At 55.0% G+C, this 14430-nt stretch overlaps 1 protein-coding gene across 4 annotated transcripts in view; it reads right to left on the bottom strand.

The window, feature by feature from the left end:
• DPP6 (dipeptidyl peptidase like 6) overlaps positions 1-14430 on the bottom strand; it is an 856594-nt gene that overhangs the window by 90269 nt on the left and 751895 nt on the right. For all 4 annotated transcript variants that reach the window (XM_078437168.2, XM_078437166.2, XM_078437169.2 and 1 more), the window contains exons 9-10: positions 6909-7063; positions 4170-4267 (exon numbers count right to left, since the gene is read on the bottom strand). In XM_078437168.2, the coding sequence (XP_078293294.2) occupies positions 4170-4267; positions 6909-7063 (253 nt within the window). The remainder of the gene's footprint in view (positions 1-4169; positions 4268-6908; positions 7064-14430) is intronic.

Here is a 14430-nt window from a genome sequence, read left to right as displayed (position 1 = left end):
ATGATCTGCTGTCCTCGAATACCTAAAACTGCTCCCCTTCGTCCGGCTAATTCCCTGCAAATTTGCTGTTCCTGGCTGAAGATGCTACAGGGGTGGCAGTTCTGAATTGCTGCTTTGAGTCACTTTTCGGTGAGCTTTTTGAAGACGGGCTCCATGCGCATTAATGAACTGATTTCCTTTTGTTAATCCTTCTTTTTGTTAAGGAGTCCCGGCTGAAGTTCTGCCTCCCCAACAGCATCCTATAGTGGAAATGGCACGGTGTCACCAATGCCTACACATTTCTAAAGGTTTGGTTCTTAGAAAGGTTCCAGAAAACCAAAGAACTCTCAGTCTTCGAGGATCCTATCAATGTAGGATTTTACTGGCTACCTGTTCAGCTCGCTGGCCCATTCAACAAAGGTTTCCTGAGCTTGTCCTGTGTTGCAGGCACTGCTCTGGAGGGGAGGGTGGGTGTTGCACAAAACAGACCCAAGTCCCTGCTCGCGGACCTTCCTTCCAGCTGTTGGGCAGGGAAAGGGCTTGGTGAACACAGCACACAGAATATCCTGCTGGGATGACCCTAGGAAGGAAAGTAAGGCCGGGGGAGGAGGGAGTGGGGCTGTGACTCAGGCTCGGCTGTTAGGGAAGTGCCCAGGAAGGAACGCTTTGATCGCGACTGACAGTGCATGGGTGCTCCCCTCAGCCATGCGGGGGAACTTTCCAGGCAGATGGAGCACAGGTGCAAGCACCCTAAGAAGGGGGCGAGCCCAGCATATCTGAGGAGGGGTGCCGAGAGGCGGGATAAAGCTGTGCAGTGGCTCTAGCGTGGGCAGGTAGGGTTGGGTCCTCGGAAGAAGAAAGATGACAGGTGGCTTTCTTGACGTAGAAGCTGTTTTCGGCCCCCGGCCGTCTGGTGAGCTGTACCTGCCTGCCGCTACTCGCCCAGAGCATGTTTCTAGCAGAAGGGCCTGGAATATGTCAACATTGCGGAAGAACAGACCTCAGCAGCTAATGATTTTAAGGGAACAAAAGAATGTAAGCACAGCCAGCCACCAGCAGGCCAGCAGAGGGAACAGGCGGTCTGACATAGCTCACGGCTTTCTGGGCTGGGCAGGAGGGGCGGGGAGGGCCTGAAAGCCTGTGGTCCCGGAGAGCCTCAGCTGGGGTCACCAGGAGATGGGAGGGAGGGGACGCCCTCTGACACCGGGCCCTCCAGGGGAAGATCCCCCAGGAAAGTCAGAGGCCTGAGCACACGGGGACCCAAGGCGGCCAGACTGCGCGGGCAGTAGGATTTTGGAAGGAGATCGGGGCATCTGTTCTGTGTCCAGTTGGTGACGTCATTTAGAGATTCTCAGAAAATGCATTTGAAACCTGGAAAGAGGGAACAGGATCTAGCAGTATTCTTCCAGCATAACCCCGGGCTCGGCCTCTGAGGCAACTGGGGACTCTGCCCAGGCAGACTTCCCTCCTGGGTTTTTGCAGGTGGACCAGCTATCCCCCAAGGTCACAGTTCAGGGCCCTGCTAGACCCGTTACCCAGCAAACCTGCCCCCACACTTCTCTGTTACACCGATCACACAGACCTAGCTTTGCCGATGCCAGCAAGACTGGTCCTAACACCTCACTGGCTCCCTTCTTAGCTAAGGAGTTAAATAATGTCTTCGACACACATTCGTTTACTTTGCCCGGAGAACTGCGACCTGACCAGTTCATGCAGAGACGCGGGGTTGTGGGGACAGGTCAGGCTGAGTTCTGAAGGGGAAAGTTGCCAGCAAGTCCACAGGAAGTACTGACCACGCCACAAGATGGGGTGACCGTATGGCCAGCCCTGTGCCACCTGCACTGTTTCATTTGGTTTTTACAACCACTTCTATCAGCAATGTTTATCTCCATTCTACAGATGGGGAAACTGAGGCAGCGTATCTGCGTACCTTCCCCAGGGTCCCAGGACTCGGATTTGAATGCAGGCGTTGGCTCGAGATCCTTCACTCTGAACCAGTGGTTCTCCATGTGGGGACATTTGGCAAAGACGGGGGACTGTCGCAACTGAGGGTGGGGTGCTACTGGCGTCTGATGGGTGGGGCTGGGGCCCCGCTAAACACTCCGCAGTGCCCCCCACAGCAAAGAGTCACCAGGCCCCACGTGTCGTAGCGCTGAGGTTGGGAGAGACACGGTCACCCCGCACAGTAGCTCGGCCCCTCCTCCACACCCCACGTGCTTGGTGGCCCTTCGCACGCCTGCAGTTATCCACTCGCTTGTGACGATTTGTTCAGTCTACACCCCGGGCCCTACATCATCCGCTCCACGTCTCGTTCCCCACGATGCTTGCGGCGTTCACGCTAACGGCTGGTGAACTAAATGCCCGATAAATATTCGCTCACAATTTATTCTACGATTTCTGATATACCTGTGCTCTCTTTAGAAAAAATCTCAAGGCCGTGTGACAGAGAGAGAGAATGAGACAGCGTGACGTTTGCACATTACAGATTTCTGCTGCACGTGAGGCACGGGATTGCATTTAGCCTAGGAAATCAGAGCAGACAACCTGAAGCCAGCGTCTGAACTTCAAGCCCCGACTGAGGCTAATTTTTCATTGTCCTTGAAGGTAATCAGGCCTGTGGAAACAGCATCACCAAATTGACCAAATGAGATTTTCAATTAACTCAAACAGATGGCTTAAATTTTCCAGGTGACTTTCCATATTAATTCAGTGAGTTTGCTGGACCAGGCCCCGGGAGGCTTGGCAGGGATGGGGGCTGAAAGGAAAACAATGAAATATTGGATCTTCAGGAGAGGAGGCAGAGCGATGACCGGAACTTTTCTTCTACCCCAGCAGAAGCACATGAGACAGATCAGTTCAACACCCCCACCCCTCCCCCCTGACCAGCATATACCAAGGGCTCTGGGACTCCAGGCACCGGTGGCTCGGGGGCCAGCTTCATTAGCCTCTGGGGACATTGCGACCCTCTGATATGACTGAGGAGATCAATCCTGGGCAGGGAGAGAGGCCGCGAGGAGCCATTTATAGAGCCCAGAATTCTGTGCTTGGTCTGTGTACCTGAGGACCTCACAGCATTTTATTATCCACGGAGAAGAAAGCGTTAAAAGAATCTCTGTGGAATTTTCCACAGGCTCACGCTTCTGAGGGTCTTGCTAAGGAAGTCACCGCAGGAGAGGACCACACCATCCACAGAACACCAGCAGTACCCAGTGCCAGAGCACCCAGCCCTGGGCAGGGCCTGTGGAGGAGTCGGAGCGGATGGGGCCACAGCTCCTGTCCTTCCAGAAGCTGCCAGAAACGACTAATAATGTGGAGTTCTGTAACTGGATAGTAAAGGCCTGGGCTAGAGGTTATGGAAAATTTGGGGTGGGTGTCCTCTGAGTCTCAGAATGAATCGTTCTTGGCTTCACTGGGCCCATATCTAGACTTACGGAGATCTATCGGCGAGTGGGTCTGGTGTCTGTACGGTGGGCTCCCCTTTTTTTCGGTCTCCCGTCAATATCCCCCATAGAGAAGCTTACCGCTGATATGGGGGGTTCCGGAAGTCTATTCAGTCCCCAGGCTGTTCAAACTTTGGTGATACTCAGACCACTTCACTTAGATAGACCCTACTCAGCAGTTTTGATTAAAAGAAAAAAAAAAATCTACCCAAACCAGACGGTAATGATAACAGGCCAGTTACCTTTGTCAATATGCTCTAACACCTACACAGGTTATCTTACCAACCAGGAGAAGTGGGTTACTAGAGCAGGGTTTACCACCAGCTCCTCGAGCTGCCAAAGTACGCCATCGTTCTAAAGTTATCTCTTAAATGGGGCACCATTTACAGAAAGTCTGATTATGTGGATTTTCTTGGTTAAGGCTACATCCATTCATCCAATGGATGTTCTCCAGCGTCTGCCTGTGTGAGACGTGTCCCTGCTGGAGTCTTGCGGCTGACCTGACAGGCCCCTTCCCGAGGAGCCCAGCCTCCCAGGGAGAGCAGTCTGCTCCTGACTAAGGAAAGAAATAGTGGTACTGGTTGGACTCCTATTCCTTTCCAGAAAAGTGAATCATGAAGCAGTAAGCAAAGCTTTGGACAATGTACCTTTTTCTTGGATGTTTAAGAGAGCAGTAAAATAAATCTGGAGAGACCACGTAAATGAACGTTCATCTTATTTTTTTCACATAGTAGAAACAAGGAAGCAAACCTCATCCGTGGATCATCGGGTGGCATCATCTCCAGATCGTGGGTGGGTCCATTTAAGCCAATGACGTGCAGGGAAATGCTGGGGTTTTCACATCCAGCCTGGGAAGCAAAGAAGACCAGGTGTGAGTAAACCCTGCGGGGACAGCGCCTCAGTTGCTGCACGAAGGCCCAGAGGTAACTGGGGTGCCATTCCTTCTCCAGGAACCCTACCCCCTTCTTGTTCCTCCAAGTGCCTCCCGATTATCAACCTGGGAGGGGCAAGGGATGGGACAAGGAGCAGGACAGAAATTCCTGGAGGCCATGCCAGGAGGCAGCGTGCCCAAGGGCAAAGACACGGGTGGGGAAGGCTGATGAATGTTGGCCGTGGCCCAGCGGTGGGGAAAGGGAAGTCCCTGGAAAAGGTGCAGAAAAGGTGCTGGGTGGGTTCTGCTCTGCGTCACTGCTGCTCTGTGCTTCCTCTTCGGGCGGAACAGCACTGCCGGGATGGGACAGGGGAACACGTGGCATTATTTGTCAGCGACACGCCGGGTCTGACGGATACCCTTGCTTCTCTGCTCCCTGCATGAAGACATGTCGGGTTCACCACAATAGGGCGGGAGTCCGGCGGGGTCACCAACTCATGCCTCTGATTTGGGAGACAGTACAACGGGGCAAGGGGTGTCTGAGTTCTGTTGGCTAGAATATGCCGCCTTTCCATCCGAATACAAACCATCCGGGCTTCTGTAATTCCAATTTTACCCACCCCAGAGCTCAGTGTGAACTCCAGATGGCTCTCAGGTCACCACTCCTAAGGTGGGGAAACGCCCATAACAGGGTTCACAGGGGAAGCCACTGGATCCCTGGCTGTTAGAGGAGTCAGGCAGCCACTGGCCCCACTGTGTGCGTGGGGGGTGGGGCGTTCAGGGGTCAAAAGAGCCCGCATTTAGTTAACCGTTTGCGACTAAAACCCTGGCCCCTTCCACAAGATGTAGAGTCCAGTCCAATGAAGCCCAGCTGAAAAGGGAGAATTCTGTCAACAGGCAGGTCTGTGTGGCAGGCTGATATCGAGTGCTGTCGGAGTGGGACGGTGGTGGGGACAATGCTGTGCCTTCACAGAGCTCGTGCCCCTCCACTCAGGGACCTCCTTGGCTACTGGCCACGCCGACCGAAGATCCGCAGGAAAGGCTCAGTATTGGGGCACCTGGGTGGCTCAGGGGGTCAAGCGTCCGGCTGCGGCTCAGGTCATGATCTCACGGCTCGTGGGTTGGGGCCCCGCGTCGGGCTCTGTGCCGACGGCTCGGAGCCCGGAGCCTGCTTTGGATTCTGTGTCTCCTTCTCTCTCTGCCCCTCCCCCTCTTCCTTCTCCCTCTCAAAAAACAAAAAAAAATTAAGAGAATTGTTTTACCAGGTGCTGTGGACGGAATGTCTGTGTCCCCTGCCCCCCAAATTGAGAATTCCTTCCTAGGTCAAAGCCCCGAGCCCCCGTGTGACAGTATGCGGGGGTGAGGCCGTGGGAAGGCCATCGGGGTCAGGTGAGGTCAGGAGGGTGGGGCCCCGTGAAGGGACTGGTGCCCTCATGTGGAGAGAAAGAGGCGCCTGAGCTCCCTCGCTGTGGGAGGACACAGAGAGAAGGCAGGGGGTGGAACAAGAAACACAGTGCTCACCGGACCCGACCTTCCTGGCACCCCGATCTCGGACTCTCAGGCTCCAGGCAGGGCTGAGAGAAACGAATATATGGCACCTGCACCAACTATACACCAGGGGCTTCCTCTCTGTGGCCCGGGACGCCGGGCACCTCGCTGGCCTCACTTGCACACTATCGCCCCTCTTGCTGCCCCCTGCAGGCTGGCGTGTCTCGTCCTTCCGATACACAAGGCGCGTGGCATCAGCCCTCCGATCTGGGAGATGGTCTGAAGGCCTGGGAGCCACGGCTCAGCGCTCACGGGCGCGGGCTCCAGGGGTCCTTCCGAGGCAGCCGCAGGCGGGAAGCGAGTGCTCCGTCACCAGGCAGGTGCAGGCAGTGAACGGCTCACGTCCACCCGGCCGTGGCCTCCGCGGGCCCTGGAGCGCTCCAGCGAAGCCGGGGGGCGGGGGGGGGGGGGGGGGGCGGCAGGGCCGCTGAGCCCACTCTGTCAGACAGACATCAGTGTCTCTGCAGCGGTGCGGGCTGCAGAAATGTGGCACCGGTCCTTGCTTCGTGCCAGGATGCTGTGATTTGCTAACAAAGCAAGGTTCAGACATCTGTACCCCTCCCCCTCCACCGCACCCTTGCTGTCCTGCCAGTCTCTGTGCCAACAACTTGGTCTGGGAAGCAATTAGAGACTACAGGCCAGGATATGACCAAACACAAAAGAGCCCTGCGCAGACCCAGGGGACCAGGGGCAGACAGAGGTCCCTCGGACCTCCCAGAAGCCAAACTCTAAAACAGGGACGTGACGAGAGAGGGCCCCAGGAGCAGGCAGTGTGACTTTGTTGCCATGGACTCACAAGGGGAGGTAAGGTACTTATTTTGGGTCCCATGAAACTCACACAAATGATTAACGGCAGTTCAACTATTTAAGATAGAGGTAACCTGCCAACAAATTCAACTCAGCAGAGATGGGAATTTAATGCAGTGTAATGGGAAATAATTAATCTTGCCTCTGTTCTACTGCATTGCTCAGAACACGTCTGATTCTACAGCTCCACGTCTGGAGTCGCCTGGGTCGGGGGGACCGAGGAACAAGGCGAAGAATTCACTCTACTGTTTCCTGTCGCCTACCTTGGGGTAGTGGTAGGGCTTCACCGTGGGGTAGATGGAGCCAGTGTAGGTTGGGAGCTCCATGACGGGCACGCGGGAGTCGTTGATGGTGGCGTAGGCGAGCCTCGTGCCGTCCGGAGACCACCAGTGGGCGATGTGGGTCTTCAAAATCTCCTCTAAGGGAACACAAAGCGGAGAAATGTGGACACACAGCACATGGAGTGCACACCAACGGTGCGTGGACACATCTGTGAGCTGGCCAGCAAATCATGAACCCCGCCTTGGGGACACTGACCTTCGACAACCTTCGAGTGGTCTTCACCGTGCCCTGGATATGCCTTCCTTCCACGGGGCTCAAGAAAAGCCTGGTGCTGACCACCAAGCCCCAGAATGAACCCCAATAAATCAAGGTCCAACTGAACAGAAGTTCATTTTCTGGAGAGCTTCTCTCTCTCTCTCTCGTTTGCACAAATTTGAACACGATGAGCCCAACGAGTGCTTTCTGAATTGAATTATTGCACCACTGTGAGTTATTATTTTAAGATGCTTTACAAAAGCAAAGCTACAGGAAATCAATCCACGCAGAAGCAGGGCACATCCAGGCAGAACCGAGTGAGAAAGAAAGCTGTGTTGTAGGTTACATCCCGGAAAATCTCAGATCAGCTTGCGGGAGATGCCTGGGGATTCATGCCCACAGACATACTCCCTCATGAACAGCCGTGCGAAAGAACAGGTTCAAAGGTCAGCACATTCCTCAGCCTTAAAGGAACGACGGATTTCACTTCCTGTGGCAGAAAAACAAAATGGCCCGATCTCCAATGGGGCTGAAATGCAAATGATAACTCTCATAGGCTTCCCCCAGAAATGCCCATTATTGTGTGTTAGTGCAGCCAAGTGTCTTGGCTAATCAGAGTTGTTACCTGTGGATGATTTTTGTGGGATCTGTGATCTATTCCAGAAAGAACAATTCTATTCTGCTTAAAACTCACCCAGTGTACCAAGTCAGGGTGCTGGGGACCAGAGACCACATCTGGGTGCTAAACAGCTTTTAGGTCAAAGGATTGTCTCTTGTACACAATCCATATGCATCATAAACAAATTCCCTCCAGATTTGTTTTTAAAGTAATCATCAATAGGGGCACCTGGGTGGCTCACTTGGTTAAGTGTCCAACGCTTGATTTTGGCTCAGGTCATGATCTCGTGGTTCATGAGTTCCAGCCCCGTGTTGGGCTTTGCACTGACAGTGTGGAGACTGCTTGGGATCCTCTCTCCCTCTCTCTGCCCCTCCCCTGCTCACACACTCACTCTCTCTCTCAAGAATAAATAAAAACAGGGGCACCTGGGTGGCTCAGTCGGTTAAGTGGCCAACTTCGGCTCGGGTCACGATCTCACGGTCTGTGAATTCGAGCCCCACATCGGGCTCTGTGCTGACAGCTCAGAGCCTGGAACCTGTTTCAGATTCTGTGTCTCCCCCTCTCTGTCCCTCCCCTGTTCATGCTCTGTCTCTCCCTGTCTCAAAAATAAATAAAACGTTAAAAATTAAAAAAAAAAAAAAGTAAATACAAACAAAATACAGTAACGATTGAAAAATTCTCCAATCACGTAATACAAGTCCCACTGAGCTGGCTATCATCAGGTGTGTGCCATAAACCAGCCCCACATGCCCGTATGGCAGAAAGCCGATGAGGAAGCTGAAATCATGCTGAAAATGGGTGCACATAACCCAAGGGACAGCATACGCTGGAAGAGAGCCAAGGACAACTGGCTGCAGAAGGAGAGGATCATGGGGGAAGGAACACGGAGATGAGGGAGCTGGGCTAGCCTAGGTGGTGGACAGGTTGGGGGGGGAAGCACTGCGGGGATCGGATGGCCGCAGGGTGGACACGAGGGCTTAGGGCCATGTCCTGGGGGCCATGTCCTGGAGGCGCTCGCAGCCAAGTCCAGGCCTGCGAGTGGGGCAGGCTGCAAACCCTTAGTCCCGGTGCGGGGGTGCCCGAAGGCAGCTGTCCGTCCACCCCCGGGTCACTGGCCTGGTCTCTCAGGGGAGGAGCCCCCAAGTCTGTGGCACCTGCAGCAGCAAGTGTTATTCTCCTTGGAAGCAACTCCTCCTTGCCTTCTGGGCGCTGTCCTCCAGCGGCCAGAAGCTCATGGAGACTCCCGTCAAGGCAACACGGGCTTGCTACTTGGCTGGTCACCAGACGGTAGTCTCACGAAACACCCAACACTCCTGTCCCCAGTGCACCCAGGTCTGAATGCGGGGCTCAGTGGACAACAGATGAAGAGCCACGGAGTCCTTGGTTCTAGCCCCTGGACAAGGTCCCTCTGTCCACCGAGGGCATGGCCACCACCCCTAACAGCACTGCCCCCCTCCCTCCCGCATCCTGCCACCTGGGGGCGTCCTACGAGTGGGCTCAGAAGCTTTTCCAGAGCCCACAGAGGCCCAAAGGTCTCCTGAGGTTTAAAAAAAAAAAAAAAGGAAGAAGACCGCCTCTCCAGAGCCTGGAATTTTCCAGCGTCTTCAGCAGCCAGCAAAGTGACTTTCAGGTGTGAGTGTGGAATGAGGTGATTCAGAAGTGGCTGTACCCAGAACCACCTGACTCCTCGGGTTGGCTCTGTGGAGGGTGAGTAATAGGCTCCAGCAGATGGCCTGCTGGAAAAAAATAGGCACCATTTGCAATGCAATTTGTGGGTGATTCTGCTCAATCGCTTCTGTGCTGCAGGGCTGGGACGGGGGGAGCCAATCAAGGCGAGTGGAATCACAGCCAGTGAACGGAATTCAAGGGGCAGGGGGAAGGAAGCAGACCCCCCGTCCCCCTCCCGCCCCCAAAGTCAGTGGCGAGGGGCCTGGCAGAGGTTTCCACAGCACGTGAATTCATGGCCAACTCAGGCTAATCCCAACGGGAAAACGGCTGGCTGACAAAGCCTTCATAAGTGGAGAAGCTCGACAGAAACAAGCCACCACAACCCCTGTGAAGATGAATCATCTGCTTCTGCTCTTTGGACCCAGAACAATCCCCTAGAACGAGAGGGATGACCTTGTGTCAAGCGGCCCCGCCGCGTGTCCGGTGGGCCTGTGTGCGTGGGTGGGGGGTGGCCGGGGGAGCGAGAGACAACTAGCTTCCCACGTCCAGCCGTCTTTGTGTGCAAGCTGCTTCCAGACTCGCCCTCAGGAGAGAGAATGAATGGGGTTGAAGGCCGAGCCTGACTTCGGGCAGAGAGTAATCAGTTTCTGTCAATTCCGTCGGCAAATGCCAGCGCGTTTCTGCTAAGCTCAAGGCACCGGGAAACGGGGATGCAAAAAAAGGGTCACTTCAGACTCTCGCTTGTGCCGGGTGGAAAGGGAAGTCAGAGACCATATAGTTCTGGGATGACAAATTCTGGCGAATGTTATTCTCTTCAGTTCTCTTCCACGGCGAGATGACGGCAAATGGGAAGAAACCCTGTCCGGCGCAGGGTTGGGGAGTGGGGGGAAGGCATACAAAACCAGGGGAACTGTAGCTTACTTTCTCCAGATGCCCTTTAACACAGGGCTCCTCTGCTCTTTTATTTCTCTCTGTGTTAGTTGCTCAATAAAGAGATCATTAAGTATAAGAAACTAAGGGGAGAAGGACCAGGCAGATAAAGCCTTGGCATTTTTTTGTGTTAATTATGAACATCCTTATTCTGCAAACGCTTTCTTCAGGATCTCCAGCTTAATGAGGCAGTTGGCTTAAATGCCATGAAGTAAATGTAGCTTAGGAACAGAGTTCTGCAGAGGGAAAAAAACAAAAACAAAAACAAACCCCTATTTCGTCAACTAAATTAACTGCATGAGCCCTCGCCTTGGAACAAGACAAGAAGCCCGCCTTTCTGAGCAAGTAAGTACAGGTAACTTGGGAAACCGGATGCTTAGCTTGCCTTCACCTTGCCCGTCCTGCCCAGGGACCACTGCAGAGTCATACGAGAAGAACACATTGGGGGCCATCAACTAGTCATAAGTGTCAAGTGGCAGAAAGCTCCATCCATGTGCTTAGTTCATGGTGGGATCTGAATCAATGCTCCTCATTTCTTCTCACCATATCGTCAAGAAGTCGACTCGACTATCTGAATGTTATTTGCTGTGACAAGCACTGTTGAGGGCTTATCTGGAGGGCAAACTCTCTCTGGGCTCAAGGTGATAAGGGCCGATCCAGCGAAGAAGAGGAATCCTCACGCGCCCCCGAGCGTGTGGCAGATGCAGAAGAGAAGGGACGCCCACACCCTTCCGTGGTGGCAGACTGGCGTCACTGGGGGTGGTTCTCCAGAGAGCACGTGGGAATGTGTGTGCCCTTCAGTACTCTACGCAGGACAATCTGCAGGGCACAGGCATCTTCTCCCCCAAATCTCAAGGGGTGGCTTTGGTGTCTACTCTGGTTAAGAATGACCAATGTGAGGGGCGCCTGGGTGGCTCAGTTGGTTAAGCGTCCAACTCTTGGTTTTGGCTCAGGTTTTGTCTCTCACGGTTTGTGACTTTGAGCCCTGCGTCGGGTTCTGCACCGATGATGAGAAGCTTGCGTGGGATTCTCTCTCCCTCTCTCTCTGCTCCTTCCCTGTGCACATGCTCTCTCTCTCTCAAAATAAACAAATAAACATTAAAAAGAGAAAGGATGACCAATTTGAGAAATATGCTATATCGGATCCAATAAGCATTGCATTTTGGAACTGTAGGCATCGACTTTATCAGTATATGCGACGTATGTTTCCAAATTGTTCGTGGGGAGTTACCCTCCTGAACAGAAGAATCACAGGTTCCTCTTAAAGGTGTCCAGTGGGCTCACTTGTGTCCCCCTCACATATGATACAAAGTGATATGCTGTGTCCTAATCCCTGGTGCCCAGGAGTGTGACCTTATTTGGAAGCAAGGTCATTGCAGGTGGAATTAAGGTGAGATCATTCTGGAGCAGGGTGGGCCCCCACCCAACAGGACTGGTCTCCTTATGAGGAGAGGAAAGGAGACACAGAGACAGATGGGGACGATGTTGTGGGAAGGCAAAGGCAGAGGATGGAGGGATGTGTCCAGAAGACACGGGACACCAAGGGGTTGCCAGCCACCAGGAGCTGGGAGGGATAAGAAAGGTACTAACCAGAGTCTCGGAGGGAGAACAGCCCTGTGACCCCTCGACCTCACACTTCCAGCCTATGGAAACTGAACAGTACATTTCTGTTGCTGAAAGCCATCCAGGTGTGGCGGCCTCAGGCGACTTGTGCAGAGTTATGTCTACACCATGTAGACTGGATATGTCTACACCGGTTGCAGGGAGCCAGCTCCACACTGGTAGGAAATACACTCCTGAGTCAGGGGCCCAGAGGCCGCCAAATTCTTCCCTGAAACCCAGGGGGTGGGATTTCTAAGTCAGACCTACCCAGCATGGTGGCACATATGGCTGGCCTCCGCCCTCGCAGCAGGTGGGCTGGACCCAGCGCCCCTGCACCCCCAGTGCACACACGCGTGCACACAGATGTGACACTGAGTGTGCTGGGCTGAGCCCCGCGCCCCCCTGCCGCTGATGCTTCCAGCCTCTAATGGGCTGACGGGGTTGGCTTGTCTCTGCCTCTGCCCAACACGCTGGGTAATTGTGACTGGGCCCTTCCTGAACCCCGGCCGGACGTAAGAACACACTCTCGCGTTTAACTAACCCCCACACCGTGCTTGGTATGCCGCAGACACTGTTGCAAGTACTTTGCACACAGCAACTCTCTCCGTCCTGCTCGAGCCTCACGTGTAGGTAAATGGCTCCTCGGACTCCGTCGCCTACAGCGCGAAGCCGCGGCCTGGCCCACTCTCGTTTGCCACCAGGCTCTCCCTGCACGATCTCAGGGACAGTTACTCAGCAACAGTGGCCGTCACCGCCGGGACCACCATTTATGAAACACGACCGCGAGCCAGGCTCGGTGCTCACAGCTGCGTGTTTCTGCTCGTTCACTTCTCAGGCAGCTCCCCTCGGGGCCCTGGATCCCTCCCTTGGTCCAGGTGACCGAGGCCCCTGCTCCCAAGCCGGCAGAGAAACCCAACGGCCCCACCCGTGCCTAGTACTCAACTCAGGGAGTGTGTAACAGAGACCTTTCAACGACAGCATTCAGCGTGGTCACTGTCACCTCTGCTCCCCGGATGCCCGTAACCACCCCGCAGTAACCCCGTCCCGGGCTGAGGACTTGGAGGTTGAGAGAAGTGAATGTTGTTGAACAAAGGCTGAGTGTTCAGCTCCTACCAAAGCCCCCGCTGTGTGTGCTGGAGAGGAAACACACAAGCGTAGATTACAGCGGACAAACGACCAGCAGTCCCAGGGTTAGCGATCGGTGCCAGAACGGGAGACCCGCAGGGGCTAGAAACACAGGAGGTCTCTTCATCGTTGGAGCCAAGTGGGGAAGGCTCTTGTGGGGAGCACTGCTAACTGCTCCCCAACATCCACAGTCTGCTCTTCCTTCAGGACAAGAACCAACGATGGATAACCAACTTCCGGAATAAAGACACCCCCGGGCTCTCAGAGAAGCTCTGAGTAAGTGTCCAGGCCCTCCCTTACGGAAAGGGCGCGAGCACCAAGGCCTCCCTGCCCCTCTCCACCCCGTCCTGTGGGCAGGTGCGGACTGCGCAGGTGACAAACAGCCTAGTGTGGATCCTGCAGGTCTGTGGGAGGTTAGAGAGTTCGCGAGGGCCTCATCGTGAGGCCGAGCTCCTGCAGCAAATCCCGAGTCAGAGCCAAGGAGGCCGGAGTGCCCCGGTCGGTGTCTGCAGAGGCCCCATGCCCAGGAAAGGACACCCCCACATCTGCATGCTGCCGGCTCTTCAACGAGGGAGAGACACTTCCAGCCCAGAGCTGAGGCCTGATCTGCAGTCCCTGCGGGGAGGCCGCTGAGCCAGAGGCCAACATCAGACAAGGACCTGGAAGGGTGTGGGGTGGAGGGCTGTGTGGGACTGAAGCGTGCAAGGTGCCTCCCTGACCACTGCATCCGGGGGCTCCCCAGGCAGACAGGCCAACCTGGGACCCAGGACTGGTTAAAAAAGAGATCCAGGGTAGACGAGGGATGTGTAGACATGCAGGGCAGGGGTTGGAGAGCCTCCTGCAGAATGGGCTCCTGAAGACAGAGCCGTCTCCTTTTCCTGGGGGGGCGAGGTGAGGGAGGCCAGGGTCCACACTCATCGGAGCCCGCGGACGGAATGCTTGAATCTGCACCTGCCCCCACAGCCGGCTCTCTGACCTGCGGACAGCGCGGGGTGCGGGGGGCATGGGGCGCTCTGCTGGTCTCCGCCTTCCCCGCCGCAGCAGGGCCATCTGCGAACGGCCAGAGCCGACAGCTGAGGTGCTGGGCTGGCAAAGGCTAAGAGTTCTCCTTCTTTCGCTCCCAGACCCACCATCTGCCGTGTCTGCACTTTGGTTATTTCCCTTTTTGAAGCTTCGGCTGCCCGCTGGGGCAGGCTGGCCACACCAAGGATGTCCGGCTGCCCGGCTGCTCTGTCAGGACCTCAGTGTTCAGGGGGCAGGCGTGTTGGCTTAGAGACAGGAGGTAAAGTTACAGACTACCTCCA

Source organism: Panthera onca, chromosome A2 (genome assembly GCF_046562875.1).
Source record: "Panthera onca isolate mPanOnc1 chromosome A2, mPanOnc1 haplotype 2, whole genome shotgun sequence".
In the NCBI taxonomy this organism is placed as follows: domain Eukaryota; kingdom Metazoa; phylum Chordata; class Mammalia; order Carnivora; family Felidae; genus Panthera; species Panthera onca.
Note: the sequence above shows the minus strand (reverse complement) of the source record. Positions and strands in the feature narration are given on the sequence as shown.